The sequence below is a fragment of the Podarcis bocagei genome (genome assembly GCF_964188305.1).
Source record: "Podarcis bocagei genome assembly, chromosome: 5".
Taxonomy (NCBI): Eukaryota; Metazoa; Chordata; class Lepidosauria; order Squamata; family Lacertidae; genus Podarcis; species Podarcis bocagei.
The window spans coordinates 101,835,386-101,853,350 of record NC_138129.1 but is presented as its reverse complement, the minus strand read 5'-3'; the positions used below and the strand labels follow the sequence as shown (position 1 = coordinate 101,853,350).

Below are 17,965 nucleotides of genomic sequence, written 5' to 3'. Positions count from 1 at the left end.
TTATTGCAAAGTACTGGAAGACACAAGATCTACCCACCTTGGAAGAATGGCAGATGAAGGTGATAGACTACATGGGACTGGCAGAAATGACTAGCAGAATCCGAAACCAGGGAAGAGAGACGGCGGAAGAAGATTGGAAGAAATTTAAAGACTATCTTGGGAAATATTATAAAATTAGTGAATGTTAGATTGATGTTGGACTGAATAAGGGGTTATCAGCTGTAATGATCAAGATAATTGGGGGGGGGGAGAAGAAAAAAAGGTGTAAAGGTAAGTGAAAATTAAGGGTGAGGATTTGCTGAATGAATAATTTGAATTGGAATACAAAAAGGGGAGGTATGAGGAGGTCCGAGAAATAAGTTAAAAGAAAATAAGTGAATGAAATTATATGTGTTTTTAATTTTTGTATTTTTGTTTTTTGTCTTTTTTTGTATAAACCTTGAAAAGTTAATAAATATATATAAAAAAATAGAACCATAGAATTGTAGAGTTGGCAGGGACCCCATGGGTCTTCTAGTCCAATCCCCTGCAATTTGCCAGTAAATTATTTTTAAAAACCTTACCAAGTTCATTAAATAAAAAGTGCAATGCCACCCTCATTCCCAAAATTTAGTGATAAATACCAACACTGGAAAATAACACAAGTAAACCTCACATTTTTATTTTGGCCAGATTCAACAAGGGAGGTCCAGATTTGGAAATGTACCGTATTTTTCATCCTATAGGGCGCACCGGCCCATAGGACGCACCTCGTTTTTCCTGGGGGGGAAATGAATAAAAAAAAAATTATTCCCCCCCCCCGCCGCGGTTGCCGCCCCAAGCCTTGCGCACACCCGCCTGAAGCATGGGGCACCCTCCGGAGGGCTCCCCGTGCTTCGGGCGACAGGCTGCCGCCCCAAGCCTCGTGTGCTCGGCGGGACCTCCTGCCGGGCGCGCGAGGCTTGCGGACACTCGCCGGGGTTGCAGGCTACTGCCTGCAAGCCTTGTGAGCCTGCGGGAACTCCCGCCGGGCTTGCAAGGCTTGCGGATAGCTTCCTGAAGCCTGGAGAGCGAGAGGGGTCGGTGCGCACCGATGCCTCTCGCTCTCCAGGCTTCAGCGAAAGCCTGCATTCGCCCCATAGGACGCACACACATTTCCCCTTCATTTTTGGAGGGGAAAAAGTGCATCCTATGGGGCGAAAAATACGGTACTTGCCTGTGGAAGTGGGGCTGGGTTTGCCACACACAGATTAGAAGACCACAGGGAATAAAAGTGAAGAGAGGTGGAGACGGGTGGGAGTGAGACCCGAATAAGTGATAGTCCTGATCATCCAGGGACTGCTAAGCACCTTGGGGGGGGGGACAACCAATTTCTAGTTCTGAACACAGAGGCTGGGGCAAAGGGGGCTTTATCACTGTTATTTATTAGTGTTTGTGGAGAACAGGAAATACTAAAATAAAGACAGTTGCAATGAGGGGGCAGTTGGACCTTAGCATGTTGACATCCTTTGAGAGTCCAGTTTGCCCTGTTTGTGAACTCCATGCCAGTTGAAATGTGCTTAGGATACTATTTCTGTGCTGGGGAAAATTTTTCACAAAATGCTAGTACAATGAATTTACAATAGTGGTTTCTGCTGTCACAGCAGCATTACACCACACTAATTATTTTCCTCTCAGTGAAGTTATTTAAGAGTAGTCCTGTCTGTGTTTGGCTCAGGAAGTTTCATTTCAGCCATTTTAATTGGTCTTGGAATAGCAACCTTTCAAACTGTGACTTAATTTTTTAAAATGTAGCTAAAAATTTTATACATATTGAGACACATTCTAAATCAGCCTAGTGTTTAACACTGTATCCACTCAAACGTTTCACTACTTCTTCATCAACCTGTAATTGATGTAATGGTCAGATTGGAGAGGAAAATATATCTGATCTACCCTGATGGATAGACCTGCAACCATACATGGAAGAAAATAAAGGTCCACAAGAGAAAGGTGACAATCTGATGCAAGATGATGGGCTGGTCCAAGAAATAAGATCATCTGTCTTAGTTTTGCAGTTTTTGTTCTTTTTAATTCTAGTGTGTGGGTTTTGTCAACAGAAGTAGGGTTGAACTACTGCCTAATTAGTTCCCTCCTATGATAAACTCCTCTGGTAGAGGAATACAGCTGTCCATTTGGAACCAGTAAACTGTACTATATTTTGCTTTTATCAAACAGGTAAAATCATGCCTTAATATTTAGTTTTAAACTAAGCATGTGGTTATTTAAATTTTATTTAAAATGTTGGCAATTCAAGAATGAGTTAGACCAAGTTAATGGCCTTTTAGGCTTCCTCCACGTGAGTAGGGGGTTTTGAATAATAAAAATTATATGTCACCGGGGGGGGGGTGTCAGGTTTTTAGAGAAGCTTAGGTGGGGAATGGCCCAAAAAGATTGGGAACCACTGCTCTAGATTTATTGTGGGAAACTTTGTTGCTAATTCATGAATACTAGCCTTTTGATGTGCTAAGAAAGTTCCTTAACCAAAAGTGCTTTTTAGAGTAAACTCATCAGGAATAAACTCGCCAAACCAACATTCTGGAGTTCTAATTAGATGGGGAACCTGTTGGGAGATAACCCTGAGGCCTTGTGCCTTCCCCCAATGCAGCGTCGCCCGAGATTCATCACTCCGGTCTCCCGTCACGTTGATGTGACCCATATCCTCCTGGGACATGAGCACACGACCAGCAGAGTCCAAAATAGTCCAACATTCAGCTTCCCTGGATGTGTATGAGAGGAAGAAAAGCTTTTCTCTATCCACTCTCCTTACCGTGTTTAATTTTATAAACTTCTGTCTTGTCGCCTCTTACTTGCCTTTTCTCTAAACTAAAAAGTCCCAGATGCCTCCAGCCTTTCCTCTCAGAGGAATTGCTCCATCCCCTTGATGTGGGGCTGCCTTTGTGCCTGATCTGGAAGCTCCCACTGGCGCAGAATGTGGAGGCTGGACGGGTGGTGGAGACAGACAGACAGACAGACAGCAGCTAAGTCCCTGGAAGCTTGCCCGTGCTGCCCAAATGCTTGTGGGTCAAGTTCAAGGGTCTTGTATTATTTTACAAGACCCTTAAGAACTTGGCTTCAATATACTTTTAAGGACAGAGGTCTTCAGCCAGTTACTGTATGTGGCCCCGCATGCAGGGGTGGCCCATTTTGGCACCTGAGGTGAAATGGGAAGGTGCCCCCGCACTCCCCAGCGCTGCTGCCCAAGGGTCACTTGCCAGGGTTGTGTGGCTGTGGCTTCCGGCGAGATCTCACAAAAGCTCCACAAGGTCTCGCTGGAACCTGGAAACTACAGCCCCTCCCTGCCTCTCCAGTGGAGGCAGGCAGAGGGGAGAATTGAATCAACTCCTTAGGAATTGCCAGTGCTTTTTTTTTAAAAAAGGTGCCCGAACTCACCATGAAGTTGTTACAGTAAACATTTGAAAAAAACAGTGCTGGTGCTGCATACTCTTGAGTATCCCAGGGAACATGCACTGTTAATTGCTGCAATTTCATTAAAAACCAGAGACCAAAATGTATGGACCTGCAGGTACTCCCACCAGACTTGGAAGTATGCTCCCCCAGCAGCCTCACCAGCAGTTGGGGAGCATGTTAGATGCTATCTGTAACATTTGTGCTGGTTGGCAAGGAAAATAATAGGTATAAAAAGAGAATATCTGGGTGCCTGGTACTCTGGCAAGAGAGCCCTAGCAGAGATTTAAAATCACAAAATATGCATTGAAGTAGAGCATGGAAATATAGGCTGTTAGACTTTTAAAATCCCTCCTCCTAGTTTTCTTCCAAAGTTGCCCACATCCCCTTAGCATAGCAAGTAAAAATGGTTTACTTGCAAACTCTTCAAAGGTCAAATGCATGTGCTTTTCTGTACAGCAGCAACATTTAAACATTTAAAAAATGTTTCTAAACATTTAGAAAAATGTTGCTAAAGCCACATGGTCTATGCTTGGAGCATCCAGCTTAGACATCCTTACTAGTTGGTTCACATGAAGGAAAGGAAAAAGAACAAAGGCTTTGGTAACCCTTCTTCCCAAGGTGAGGGTGTGTGACCTAGCTAAGCTTACGCTATGGCCTTAACCCCTCCACGCATTAACTAGAGCTAAGCATGTTGGTTATATGAGGCAGATATAGCCCATAGTTTGCATTGGGGTCTTGTACCACCCATGATACAATTAAAGCATGGTTTCTCTTGTATGGGTCAAGATTGGTTTCACTGACTGATCAATCATGCCATATTCCATCATCACCTATATTCTCTCCTCTATCTATATCACCTATATTCTCTCCTCTATCTCCCTCCTAAACAACGTTGATGCCCAATATCAAACCTGTGTGTCGCTTATTAGTTCCTTACACAAAGCTGCAACCAAACCTTTACCACACCCCATACCAAGGAACAGAACCTCAGTTTTCGTAAGAGGTCTAGTTCTAGTAGCCTGTGCTCAGGTGTGGGGATCCAACAGAAGACATGTTACCTGATGAAAGTGCAGCCACCCGTGGCCAGGCCTCTCAGGCCCATATTTTCTATAATACAACTTCAAGGACCTTGGAAAAACAAATCTTTTATTGGCTTTTGCCACAGTGATCAGAGGAAGGGGGATAGGGAGAACCTGAAATAAGTACAAACAGGTTGGAATAATTTTCATTTGCAACTCAACAATCTGTCTTAAAGTTGATAACCGAGTTCTCATTCTTGTCCATCTATTAAAATTCTTTTTCATTTGAGTATCCAGTGAATGAAAATTCAAGATAAAACATTGTATGTCTGGTGGATGTTTTTTGTAAGCTTACTGTGCATGGTTTAGAGATTATTGTGGCAAACAGTATATAGATCGTTGGAATGAGCAAACAAACCGGCATCATGGATTTATCAATAGTTCTAAGAAGAAAAGATGAAACGGGGATTGGAGACACTCTGTTGTTGCATGCTAGCTATACCAAGTGGGAATGTCCTTGAGAAGGTTGCAAGGTTGCTGTGAAGGTGTCTGCTTTGCCTTTTGAATACTGTAACCACCATCCATAGTTGGTTTGCTTTCTGTACATATACTAAGCCTAATTAGTCCCACTGTGTATGACATCTGAAACCAGGACCCTGCAAATGAAAGCAAGCTTGAAAATGATGCCTAAAATCCTTCCTCCCAACATAATTCTGCCTTCATTTGGATTCAAAATAAAGGCTGGTTTTCTCTGCCTCTAGATACTTCCACAATATTCCAACCTACCTGTATGTTTGGTTGCTTGCAGAACACAAAGAGCATCTGCCACCACCATATGAGGTTGAGCAGGAGGACACAGAGTGGTAACCAAACCCCCAGGCATCACGATCACAAGAACTCTCAAGCAGCTGCATGCACCACCTACAGACTAAGGGAGACCAGCGCTTGCTCCCACCTCTTCCCTAGTAAGAGGCCCATTTACAAATGTCAAGAGCTCTCTAGGCAGATGCCAAAGTGCACTGGCCGTTTGGGGGCTGTTTAGGGGAAAACCCTGGTCCTTTGCTCTTTTTTTTAAGCTGTGAAATTGTAATCATCTTTGTGTGTGTTTTTAAAGATATTTATTAAAGTTTCAACATATTACAAAAATAAGCAAAAAAAGAAAGAAAAAATAAGGTGTCTTCTAACAGAAAGAACCAGGGAAGATGTTGCTGCTCTTTATGCTTGGAAGTACAGTTGGAAAACTGTACTTGGGGGACTGTGCCAGTCTGCTGCAGTCTAAATAATAGCCTTATGCTCACTTAAGGGATGCGGGTGGCGCTGTGGTTTAAACCACAGAGCCTAGGACTTGTCGATTAGAAGGTCGGTGGTTCGAATCCCCGCGACGGGGTGAGCTCCTGTTGCTCGGTCCCAGCTGCTGCCAACCTAGCAGTTCGAAAGCACGTTGAAGTGCAAGTAGGTACCGCTCTGGCAGGAAGGTAAGCAGCGTTTCCGTGCACTGCTCTGGTTTGCCAGAAGCGGCTTAGTCATGCTGGCCACATGACCCGGAAGCTGTACGCCGGCTCCCTCAGCCAATAAAGCGAGATGAGCGCCGCAACCCCAGAGTCGGCCACGACTGGACCTAATGGTCAGGGGTCCCTTTACCTTTACCTTTACCTTTAACTTTAACTTAAGGACTAAAATCCTAACCCTCCTTACTTGGGAGGAAGCCCCGCTGAATTCAAAAGGATTCAGTTCTGAGTAGACATGGTTAGGATTGTGCTGTAAGGATTCTGTTAGGAGTCATTCTGCAAAGAAACAGGAAAGATGATTGTAACTTTAAGAACTGTTTCTGTGAGTTCTGGGTGTGGTTTTCTAGGCTGATTACAAAAGGAGGAGAAGTTGCAGTTTGAATTTGCCTGCAAAAGAGAACACCCACATGCTTTGTGTTTGTTAGGTTGTAAATAAAACTCTTGCTTGAGTATATTTTACACCTGTCTCATGGTTCTGTCGTGTGCTGCCAGTAAGATACAGCTCCAATAGATTCTACTCAACTAAATGACTAGTCAAGTGATTTCAATGGTTCTACTCCAAATATGAGTTCCTTAGACACAACCCTAACAGACCTATTGTAGTATAAACTGTTTCAGTCTAAAACTCATTTCATCAGACACATGGCAGATATCTATTAGATACACATACATACACACACACAGGGAGAGAGAAAATTTTAATAATACCGCAGTCTATGTTATGGGCATGTGAATCCAGTTATATAACTAAAACAAAGGCAGGAAATAATACTGGATAGCAACATGGCTATTTTGGAGCTACTGTATATGTGATGTCTTCAAAGTGAAGTTACTGTACAGGCTTGTGCTGGGGGGGGGGTGCTATGCATGAGATGCCACCAACTGCTCTAATCCCCAAGCCTGCAAAATATTAACTATCCTGCGGCCACCCCTCTGGTGTTTACTAAGAGCTCAGCTTTCCCCGTTCTGCCTCTGAACACAAACACACAGAAGTAGATACCTTGCAGCCCACAGAGGTTTTACTCTCTAGTAGCACTCCACTCTCCCAGTGCTGTGCACTGCCTCTGAAGAGGCCAATGTTCCCAGCATCTCTCATGGGGGGGGGCAGTGAATCGGGGTGCCAACTTGGATAAAATATTACAGGGGGGGGGGACAGATAAGCTCCACCCTGCTCACATGCACTGCAGTGCATGCACACCATTTGAATGGCAACGTTCATCAACTTTAGGGGGCCCCAGCATCCTCACATAGTTTTTTTTTGGGGGGGTGAAGGGACCTTAGCCCCTAGGAGTTGCACCTGCAGTGGATCTGCACAGGCAGTGCTCTGGAGTTCTGTAGCTTGCGGGAAATAGTTGTACTAAAGGACTGCAGTTGAGACCTCTTAAAACTTCCCATGCAAAAGGCCCCATAATGTTGGTTCCCTGGTGTCCCATCATGTCTGCATTTCCATCTGGAGCTTGTAGGCACCTTTCATAACCTCATGTTTTGTTGTGTTTCAGAGTCCAGACCCACAGGCACAATGGATCTACATCAAGTGTGAGTTCTCCTTCTCCTTCTCCTTCTCCTTCGCCCTATTCCAAAGGCTTGAGGTGGGTTGCACTGTTCTCTCCTCCCCCATGACCAGTTGATGCTTCCAATCTTGACTTCCCTCCAACCCAGTTTGCCCAGAGGGAACTGAAGCAGCAATGAATATTCTCTGACCAGGCTGCATGAGGGGAAGAACACTCTCTCCCGGGCTCTGCATTTGCCCCTCTAGTGAACATCCAGGCAGGAAAATGATCTAGATGGGCTTTACCAGAAAGAGAAGAACCATCTTCACCCTCTCCTCCTCGGGTTTGCCTGTTCCTTCCCTCCCACCTTGCTCCAGTGAAAGAGGCAGGAGAATGAATTTAGGTTGAAACAGTTGGAGAATAATTCCTACTGGTTTCTTCTCTATTCCCTTTTACTGCAAACAGCCTGATACCTGAGCAGGGCAGAGATAAGAGGTAGAATGAAGGTCACGCTGAAGCTGCGCTTGGCAGCCTTCAGGAGGTGGAAAGCTTTTGGTTCAGCTAACGGCAGGTGTTCTGGGTGGAGCCAAGGGTGCACGGGGGGGGGGGGGGAGATCAGTAAGACATTTAACACAAGCCTACCAAATTTGCACTTTCTCCAACAATATGTGGACCAAAAAACAGATACAGTGGTACCTTGGGTTACATACGCTTCAGGTTACAGACGCCACTAACCCAGAAATATTACCTTGGGTTAAGAATTTTGCTTCAGGATGAGAACAGAAATTGTGCGGTGGCGGCACAGTGGCAGCAGGAGGCCCCACTAGCTAAAGTGGTGCTTCAGGTTAAGAACAGTTTCAGGTTAAGAACAGCCCTCCAGAACAAATTAAGTTCTTAACCCAAGGTACCACTGTCTTCTAAACTGGCTCTCTGACCAAATAATATGTACAAAAAATTGTATATTAGATGAATGTGTGAATTAAAAATGCACATTTAGGAAATATAAAATATATTATGTCAAGGGAAATGGCTTGCAAAAAATGTGCATTGGGCAAAACTGCATACAGCCATGTGCAGCCTAGAAGAAACGTGCATTTGAATGCTGATGAACTTTCATGAGGACTTTAAAAAATAATACAAACTGATGCAGAAATGTGGAGAACTGAACATAAGATGAGAAACTGAGGTGAAGCCAAACAGATGGATTTCTCCATGCCTAGCTGGGCGCCTGTTTGGGTTCCAGGGCAGGACGGCTGCACCAGCTGGAAGTGGGCGTGAGAGGAGACTTTGCCCTTCAGCTGCCACTGCAAAGTTACAAAGCACAAAAAAGATATGCAAATGTCAGCCCCCAGATTTAGACAGAATTGTAGCAGCAAAAGATGTATACAAAGTGTTTCCAAAAGATACAGAAGAATAAAAAGCATTTAAGCAAATGGTGGGTAACAAACACACAAAAAGGCTACAGAGAACAAAAATGGTTAGTTTGAATATATTTGGTGCAGGTAGTTCAAAAATAATAATCTGCCTGGACCAACAGCTTAAACTCTCTTGTTTCTAAGTCAGAGGTAGAGATAGATGGAAGTGAAAAATTACTGTTTACTGTTTACAATTACTGTTGTTCTATCAGGATTGGGTGTGTGTGTGCAAGGGGTTCAGCAGGCGCAGTGGAGGCTCCGGAGCAACAGGGAGAAATGGAATGCAAATGCTGTGTTTAGGACAGAAAGGTAGAAAGAACAGCAAGATTTGGAAAATGGTGGGACAGAGAGAAACTCAAGGATTCAAGGAAGGGGGGCTAAGTGCAGGGAAGGGGCAGCTGAGCTCCCTGAAGTTGCCTGTGACTCAAGAATCTGGGGTTAGGGCTTGAAGAGCCAAGCTCTCAAATTTTGAATGTTAGCAGACTGTGTTTTATCCACAAAGGTAGGCCTGCTTTCTTAGGCTGCCCTGAGCCCGGCCTTGTGTGAGATTCCAGCACAGCCGAGGAACTTTAGAATCCTTCCAAAATGGGGCAGAGCGGAGAAATGACTCCTGTCCCCTTTAGATCACCCTGAGAAAACGACAAGCATGGAGAAAGAGGTCAGGGGACAGGTTGGAGGAGGCAGGAGGGAAATGCCAGCTGGGATTGGAGCTGAGACATATGGTAACTTCTGACAGAAGAGTTTGGATTTGATATCCCACTTTATCACTATCCTAAGAAGTCTCAAAGTGGCTCACATTCTCCTTTTCCCTTCCTCCCCCACAACAAACACTCTGTGAGATGAGTGGGGCTGAGAGACTTCAAAGAAGTGTGACTGGCCCAAGGTCACCCAGCAGCTGCAGGTGGAGGAGCGGAGATGCGAACCCGGTTCCCCAGATTGCGAGACTACCGGTCTTAACCACTACACCACACTGGCCAGTTTTTACCCAGAGGCCTAAGTGAGGCAACCATTTCCTTTTTTTTATAATAATATTTATTAGTTTTCCAACAAATTGAACACAACACTACAAAAAACCAAAAAAAAGAAGAAAAAAAAGAAACATACAACAATACCATACAATACTAAAAAAACAACAACACTGCAAAACACTAACACACAACTAACAAAACAAAACAAAAACCATTTAAAAGACAGTCCAATTTCAATATCTTATCTTTCTTTCACTAATTTCCACGACCTCTTCACACCTTCCTTTTTGTATTCCACTTCTATTAATTGTTTCAGCAATTCCTTTCCATCTTCCTCTGTTTTCTATCCTATAATTGTCTTAACACATTCTAACCTTATTTTTTCCCTTTAATGCTCTAATAATCTATTTATACTTAATTCCTTATAACATTTCTACTAAAGCCATATAACTTCATTCCAACATTTTTCTAACATTCATTAATTTTACAGTATTTCTGTAAATAGTCTTTAAACTTTTTCCAGTCTTCTTCCACCAACACTTCTCCCTGGTCTCGGATTCTGCCAGTCATTTCCACCAATTCCATGTAGTCCATCAACTTCATCTGCCATTCTTCCCTGGTGGGTAAATCTTGTGTCTTCCAATATTTCGCGATGAGTATTCTTGCTGCTGTTGTTGCATACATAAAGAAAGTTCTATCCTTCTTTGACACCAATTGGCCGACCATGCCCAGGAGAAAGGCCTCTGGTTTCTTCAGGAAGGTATATTTAAATACCTTTTTCATTTCATTATAAATCATCTCCCAGAATGCCTTAATCCTTGGGCACGTCCACCAAAGGTGAAGGAATGTACCTTCAGTCTCATTACATTTCCAACATTTATTATCGGGCAAATGGCAGATTTTTCCAAGCTTAACTGGTGTCATGTACCACCTATAAATCATTTTCATTAAATTTTCTCTTAAGGCATTACATGCCGTAAATTTCATACCTGTGGTCCATAACTGTTCCCAGTCAGCCATCATTATGTTATGTCCAACATCTTGTACCCATTTAATCCTGGGTTTCTGATTTCACCGTTTCATCCTGAGTGTTCCATTTCAACAGCAAGTTATACATTCTTGACAAATTCTTAGTTTTTGGATCTAACAATTCTGTTTCCAATTTTGATTTTTCCACCTGGAAACCAACTTTTTTGTCCAATTTGTATGCCTCCATTATTTGATAGTAATGGAGCCAATCTCACACTTTGTTTTTCAATTTTTCAAAGCTCTGCAATTTTATTCTCTCTCCATCTTGTTCCAGAATTTCCCAATATTTCGGCCATTTGGCCTCCATATTGAGTTTTTTCTGTGCCTTCGCTTCTATTGGTGACAACCATCTTGGGGTTTTTTTTCTAACAAATCCTTATATCTTATCCAAACATTAAACAATGCTTTTCTAACAATATGATTTTTAAATGCTTTATGTGCTTTTACCTTATCATACCACAAATATGCATGCCAACCAAATACATTGTTAAAACCTTCTAAATCCAACACTTCAGTATTTTCAAGAATCAGCCATTCTCTCAGCCAGCAAAAAGCAGCTGATTCATAATAAAGTTTAAGGTTTGGCAGGGCAAATCCACCTCTTTCTTTAGCATCCGTTAATATCTTAAATTTTATTCGAGGCTTCTTGCCCTGCCAAACAAATCTAGAAATATCCTTCTGCCACTTCTTGAAACAATCCATCTTATCCAAAATTTGCAATGTTTGGAACAAAAATAACATCCTTGGCAGCACATTCATTTTTATCACAGCAATTCGGCCTAACAATGATAACTTCAAATTTGTCCATACTTCTAAATCCTTTTTCACTTCAGTCCAACATTTTTCATAATTATCCTTGAATAAGTTCACATTTTTAGCAGTCATGTTAACCCCTAAGTATTTCACTTTTTAAACCAATGTTAGTCCTGTCTCCTCCTGAAACTTCTCTCTCTCATTCATAGTTAAATTTTTCTCTAGAACCTTGGTTTTCATCTTATTCAACTTAAAACCTGCAACCTGTCCAAATTCTTGAATCAGTTCCAATACCCTTTTAGTACTAGGTTCTGGCTCCTGTAAAGTCAATACTAAATCATCAGCAAATGCTTTCAGTTTATACTGTTTAGCTCCCACCTGTATACCTTTAACCTCTTGGTCCTTTCTAATCATATTTAGCAAAACCTCGAGGACCGATATAAAAAGCAATGGAGAAATTGGGCAACCTTGACGTGTCCCTTTTTCAATCTTAAACTCTTCTGTCATCACATTATTCACAATTAATTTTGCCTTTTGTTCTGAATAAATTGCACCTATACCATTTTCAAAACCTTGTCCAACCCCCATCCCCTGTAGGTTCTTCTTCATAAAACTCCAAGAAATATTGTCAAAGGCTTTCTCTGCATCCACAAATATCAAGACTGCCTTAGTATTAATATTCACTTGTAGTTTTTCTAGAATATTAATTATATTCCTCGTATTGTCAGACAAATGTCTGCCTGGGAGAAAGCCCGCTTGGTCTGTATGAATTTCTTCTGCTAACACCTTTTTTAATCTTTTAGCCAAAGTATCTGCAAAAAAATTGTAATCCACATTAAGCAGCGATAGAGGGCGGTAGTTCTTGAGCTGTGTCTTTTCAGTCTCTGTTTTAGGTATAAGTGTAATGTAAGCTTCCTTCCACGACTCTGGTGCCTGTCTTCCTTCCAATATTTCATTGCAGACTTCCTTCAATGGTTGTATTAACCATTCTTTCAAAGATCTGTAATATCTTGAAGTCAAACCATCTGGTCCTGGAGATTTGCCTAATTGCATGTTTTGGATGGCCCCTTCCACCTCCTGATCCGTTATCTTATAATTCAACATTAGCTGTTTTTCCTGAGAGATTTTACGTAGTCCATTCATTTTTAAAAATCGATCAATATCCATTTCTTTTTGCTTCTCCTGTGTATAAAGTTGTTTGAAGTATCTCTGAAAACACTTCCTGATCTCCACTGGGTTCTGTATATTCTTTCCTTCCACTTCCAAGTTTGTAATAATATTGAGTTTTTGTCTTTTTTTCATCTGCCAGGCCAACAATTTTCCACACTTATTTGCCGATTCAAATGTCTTTTGCCTCATCTGTTTGATTTTCCATTCTATTTCCTGATTCATCAGCTTCATATATTGTGTTTGGTATAGCTTTATCTCTTTCAGGATCTCCTGTGACTTTGGTTTTGCTCTCAGTTTTTTCTCTCCTTCCTTTATTTTCCCCAGGATTTTATCCTTTTTTTCATTCTGAATTCTCTTCTTAATTGTGTTCTGTTGTATTAGGAATCCTCTCATAACCGCTTTGCTTGCATCCCAAATTACTCTTTTTTCCACTGTAGTATTCATATTTATCTCAAAATAATCTCTTAGAGTTTTTTGGGCCTTCTTAGTCACCTCTTCATTCCTAAACAGAGTATCATTCATCCTCCATCTAAAGGAGCCAATTGACGTCAATTTCATTTCCATCTTCACAGCATTATGGTCAGAGCAAGTTTTAGGGCAAATCTCCGTTTTGCAGATCTTCAGGACCAGTCCCCTGGTTACCCAAATTTGATCGATTCTTGTCCAAGTCATTTTAGCCTCAGAGAAAAAAGTTCCCTCTCTTCCCAGAGGGTTCTTCATTCTCCAAATGTCAACTAAGTCCATACTTTCAGTCATGTCAAAAAAGGTTTTTGGTAGTCTACCATCTTTGGTGACTACCTGTCTCTGTGCCTTGTCCATATTTGTGGACACCACTCCATTCATATCTCCCATCAAAATCATATTGTAGTCCATATAGTCCATCAAAGTCTCATGTAGCTTCTTAAAGAACTCCGATTTTCCTTCATTTGGTGCATAAATACCTACAATCAGAAATTTCTCTCCTTCTAATTGAATTTCAATTGCAACAAATCTTCCTTGATCATCTTTAAATATGAATTTTGGTGATAGGCTCTCCTTTGCATAAAGGACCACTCCTCTTTTTTTAACTTTATCCGATGAAATAAATTCTTGGCCTAATCTTTTATTGCTCAATATCTTCCTATGTAGCCTTATCACATGTGTTTCTTGTAAGCAAATCAAGTCCAAATGCTCTTTTTTCAATAAATGAAATACTCTCCGCCTTTTTTCAGGGGAGTTCAGTCCATTCACATTCCAGCTCAGGACCTGCAGTGCCATCATGTAGTTACTCTGGTACCCCCCCCCCAACTGCACCCAATGCTTGCTCCTCTTCTGTTGGTAGTGATGATGGCATGTTCACTGGGAGGTCCAATCCAAAGGATAATGTCGATATATCCAATGTTCCCCTGTTTGGTGATCTTCTGTCCGATGCTCTTTGCTCTGGTCCTCTATCTGGTGATCTTCTATCCAATGCTGTTGGCTCTTTTCCAATTCCCTTCTGCAGATCTTCCTCGTATTTAATCAAAAACTTTACTTTATCTTCTACTGATCTTATTTTTATTTTCCTTCCTTTGAAGCTGAAAGATAGGCCTTGGGGGAACTCCCACCTAAAGATGATTTTATTCCTTCTCAGCAGAGCAACAATATCTCCGTAGTTGGATCTAAGATCCAAAAGGTATTTTGGAACGTCTTCAAAAATTTCCACTCTTGACTGATGTATTTCTAGATTCTTCTGGTAGTGCCAACCCAAAATTTTGTCTCTCTCTTCTTTGGTCCGGAGGGAAATCAAACAGTCTCTTATTCTATTCTTCTCTTTCTTCCCTCCTCTTCCAAGTCTAAATGCCCTCACAATTCTAAACTCTTCTTGACCCAAGTCCAATTCCCAAAAATCAGCAAATTCCTGTGTAAGAAAATCTATCAAGCTTTCCTTCTCCAATGGCTCTAATCCTCAAATTTGTCTGTTTTTCTTTAAGTTCAATCATAGCAAGCGTCACCTTGTGTTCGTCAAGTTGCCTCTGTAGGGTTGGAACTACCTCTTTCTCCAATTGAGTTACTTTACAATCAGCTGCAGCTGCCTTCTCCCTAGCTTCCTCCGCAGTCTGCCGTGTCAAAGTGGATTCCTGTATCAGTTTATGAATGGATTCTGTATTGGTGTTCACCTTTTGTCCCAAGTTATTTATACTTTCTGTATTTAAAACAATTTTATTAGTTGCAGTATCCACTTTCTTATTAAGCTGTTCCAGTGAATCATTTATCTTACTTAATGCAACTGCTAGAGCCTCTTCTGTTGACATTCCTTTGGATTTTAAATGTACTGATGCAGAAACAGCAGCCGCAGAAGAGGCAGAGGGGCCTGATGTTGAAGCTCTCCTGGGTTGCTGCCAAGTCTCAATGTTCCCCCAGCTGCTGGCTGTTCTGTTGTTCCCTTTTCATTTGCAATAACACTTAGCAAATTCATGGTCAGTCCCAAAGTCTCACGGTTTCTTATCTTGTGACTGGAAATTCCCCTAGCCCAGCTCTTATAAAGCAACCAATTTTAAAGACTTCCACTAGGGGGAAACAGTTTCTATTTGTAATAGTCAATTAGTATCCTCTTTCAAACACAAGTCCAAAGTTAGTTTCAATTTTTCAGTTACTTTTACTCCTTTTTAGTAACAGCCAGAGACGATAGAAACAGTGTATTTCTCTTATTTTGCTAGCTGTCAAAGAACGTTCTAAGCGCTGTCAATGAACATTCCAAAACGTCGGTCCTGCTAGCAGCCCGTTTCCAGGGTCAGAGCGGCAGTATTTTTACTCTCGTCGCTCTCTCTTGCAGGTATACCCTGTCCTCAACTCCCCCCCTTCTCCTGCCACCAAGGGGGTGTGTGTGCTCTTTTCCGATGGAAATTTAGTCTTTTACAGAAGGCTTTCCAAGACTTTAGCTTGCAGTCTTATTGCTTCTGTCTATTTACAAATGGGGAAGGCGGACTTCCTGTGTTGAACCTCCCCCATTTCGATGCCAAATTAAACTTTTAAAATCCAATTCTCCCTCTTCTGCTCTACTCAAGGATAGTTCTTTGAAGTCAAATTGTCCACAGGAAAAAGTCAGTGCTCTCCGGCAACAGCTATGCGGCTTCGCTCCGTGGAAGAAGCAGACTTTTCGAAGCACCGCGCCGCTCACCCCACTTCGCTCCGGATCCCTGAAACCGGGTTTCCCCGCGAGTAGGGGAGGCGCAAAAGGTGCCCGCCGAATCCCACACTTACAGGCCTCTCCCGTCTGTGATTTTTTGCACGTCTCCGCCTTCGCCGTGGCGGCCAGACCCAATTCCCACGGGGCAAATTCCTCCCGATCAGAGGAATTCCCCCATTATCCGGAGGCACCTCCCCGGAAGTCCATCAAGGCAACCATTTTCTTGACAGATCTGAAATTTCAAGTGCTGACAGAGTTTGTGTGTAAAATTGAGGAGTCTGGAAATGCAAACAGCAACGGCAGGTAACAACCAGTAGGGAAAATGCTTGTTGGTTAAGACCTGTGGCCCCAAAGAGATGAGAAACAGATTAGGCGCAGAGTCGGGAACTTGCATACTTTTTTGAAGATGAGAGCGAGTTCAACTCCTTTCAATGATTCTAGTTTTGTCCTTTCAATGAGGGCAGCTCCTAGAAGTTCGCTTTCTCTGTTGTGTTGCCAGATCCTTGTGCTTTGTACAGCCACCAGCAGAACAAGGGTCTTAAGGGACAGTGAGATTGAGCACCTTGGAAACAGACACCCCCCCGCCACCTATCGAAAGTGGGTGAGAGGTACCATTTTGTGGTTGGCTTCAGATGCCCAAATGTCTTGAGCCAGCCCCACCCAGTATGCTTAGGGACAAGCCCTATTTCATGCAAAAGCTTCGGCAAAGACCCTTGCTTCTTTACCTTCTTTTATAGATTTTCTGTTCTCTTGCTTTTACAATCCACCTCCAATTTTCTTTTCTCGTAAGAGAAACTAGTAGGTTAGGGACTAACACATTTGTGGCTTTTCCTGTGTTTTCTTGCATTTCAGATGACTCCATTGCCTATAAGAAAGCGATTGGTATTAAAAAGAGGGATGGCACAATGGAAATAAATGTTCTAAACCGCTCCATCCCAATCCACTGTGATGGCCTCTACCTGTTCTCTTTGGAGGGAACCATCACCCTGCCCAGGGCTCCGCACGAACTGATCCTCAGGGTCTACTGTCAGCCCCAAGAGCCCCTGCTGGAGGTAAATTGCAGTGAGGAGAATACAAAGGTGAAGGAAGTCTTCGTGCATGAATTTCGTTCCCAAGAGGCAGTCTACTTGGAGGCACACCCTAACAATACTGAAAATAATGAAGCACTCACACTCGATCTGAATCTGAACCTCATCATGTTAACTCCTCGTTCATATTGCCGTCCTGAAAATTAATAAAATGACCAGTGAACTCATCTCCAGCTGTTTGGGCAATTGTGTACTGGCTTCGAATTAAGCACATCCAGAATTGACTCCCACTTGATGTATTTGAGAATAATTGTTCCCGGGTCTAATTAGTGTTGGTTGGCCAATGGCATAAAAATTTAAACAGACCACCTACGCCCTGACCGCGTGCTGACCTTGTGTGGATGGCCATCCCTTGCAGATCAGGGTCTTCTGTCCCTTCTGAACTGAGCCTATGCAGAAGAACGCATGGAGTTTGGGAGGGGGAGCCACTGGGTACCATCCCAGTGCTGGCATATGGCATGTGCCAAACATGTGCAGCCCTCCAAGCGTGTAGGTTCGTGACCGTGCAGTTTTGAGCTGGAAGAAATTCAGTCAGAGTCCAACTTTTCAGTCAGTTCAGTCCTTTACTGACAGGTCCAAAGTATTAAGGCAGTTTCATTTCACACACTATATGCAGGCTTCCCCTAGATCCCTAGCAGAAGGTGCAGGCTTCAAATGCAAAGGAAGCACAACTCACAGCATACATACAGCCCAGAGTTCAGTATCAAACTGGCAGAGCTTCCTTGCAGCAATGCAAAGCGGCAGTGTACAGCCCCTCTTAATAGACCCAAGAATGAACACAGTTGCCAGGTCAGTGACCTTTGAACAGTAATCACAAGACCTGCAGGTGCAAGAGAAGAGAAGCAGGTGCAAGAGATTTTCCTTAATAGCAATTAAAGGAACCTAACACCCCTTCTTAATTCTGTTTAGGAAAAAACTTGTACCAGAGCATGTGCAAAGTGTTTATAC

General features: G+C 42.6%; 1 protein-coding gene across 3 annotated transcripts in view; it reads left to right on the top strand.

Annotated features, from left to right (window-relative positions):
- Window positions 1-17,184, top strand: part of TNFSF4 (TNF superfamily member 4) — a 51,922-nt gene extending 34,738 nt beyond the window's left edge. For 2 of the 3 annotated variants that reach the window (XM_081193353.1, XM_081193352.1), the window contains 2 exons: window positions 7,456-7,492; window positions 16,782-17,184. In XM_081193353.1, the coding sequence (XP_081049479.1) occupies window positions 7,456-7,492; window positions 16,782-17,164 (420 nt within the window). In that variant the 3' untranslated portion in view covers window positions 17,165-17,184. Of the gene's footprint in view, window positions 1-5,256; window positions 5,414-7,455; window positions 7,493-16,781 lie in introns of all 3 variants that reach the window. The other variant, XM_081193354.1, reaches the window with a different exon arrangement.
- The last annotated feature ends 781 nt before the right edge of the window (window positions 17,185-17,965 follow it).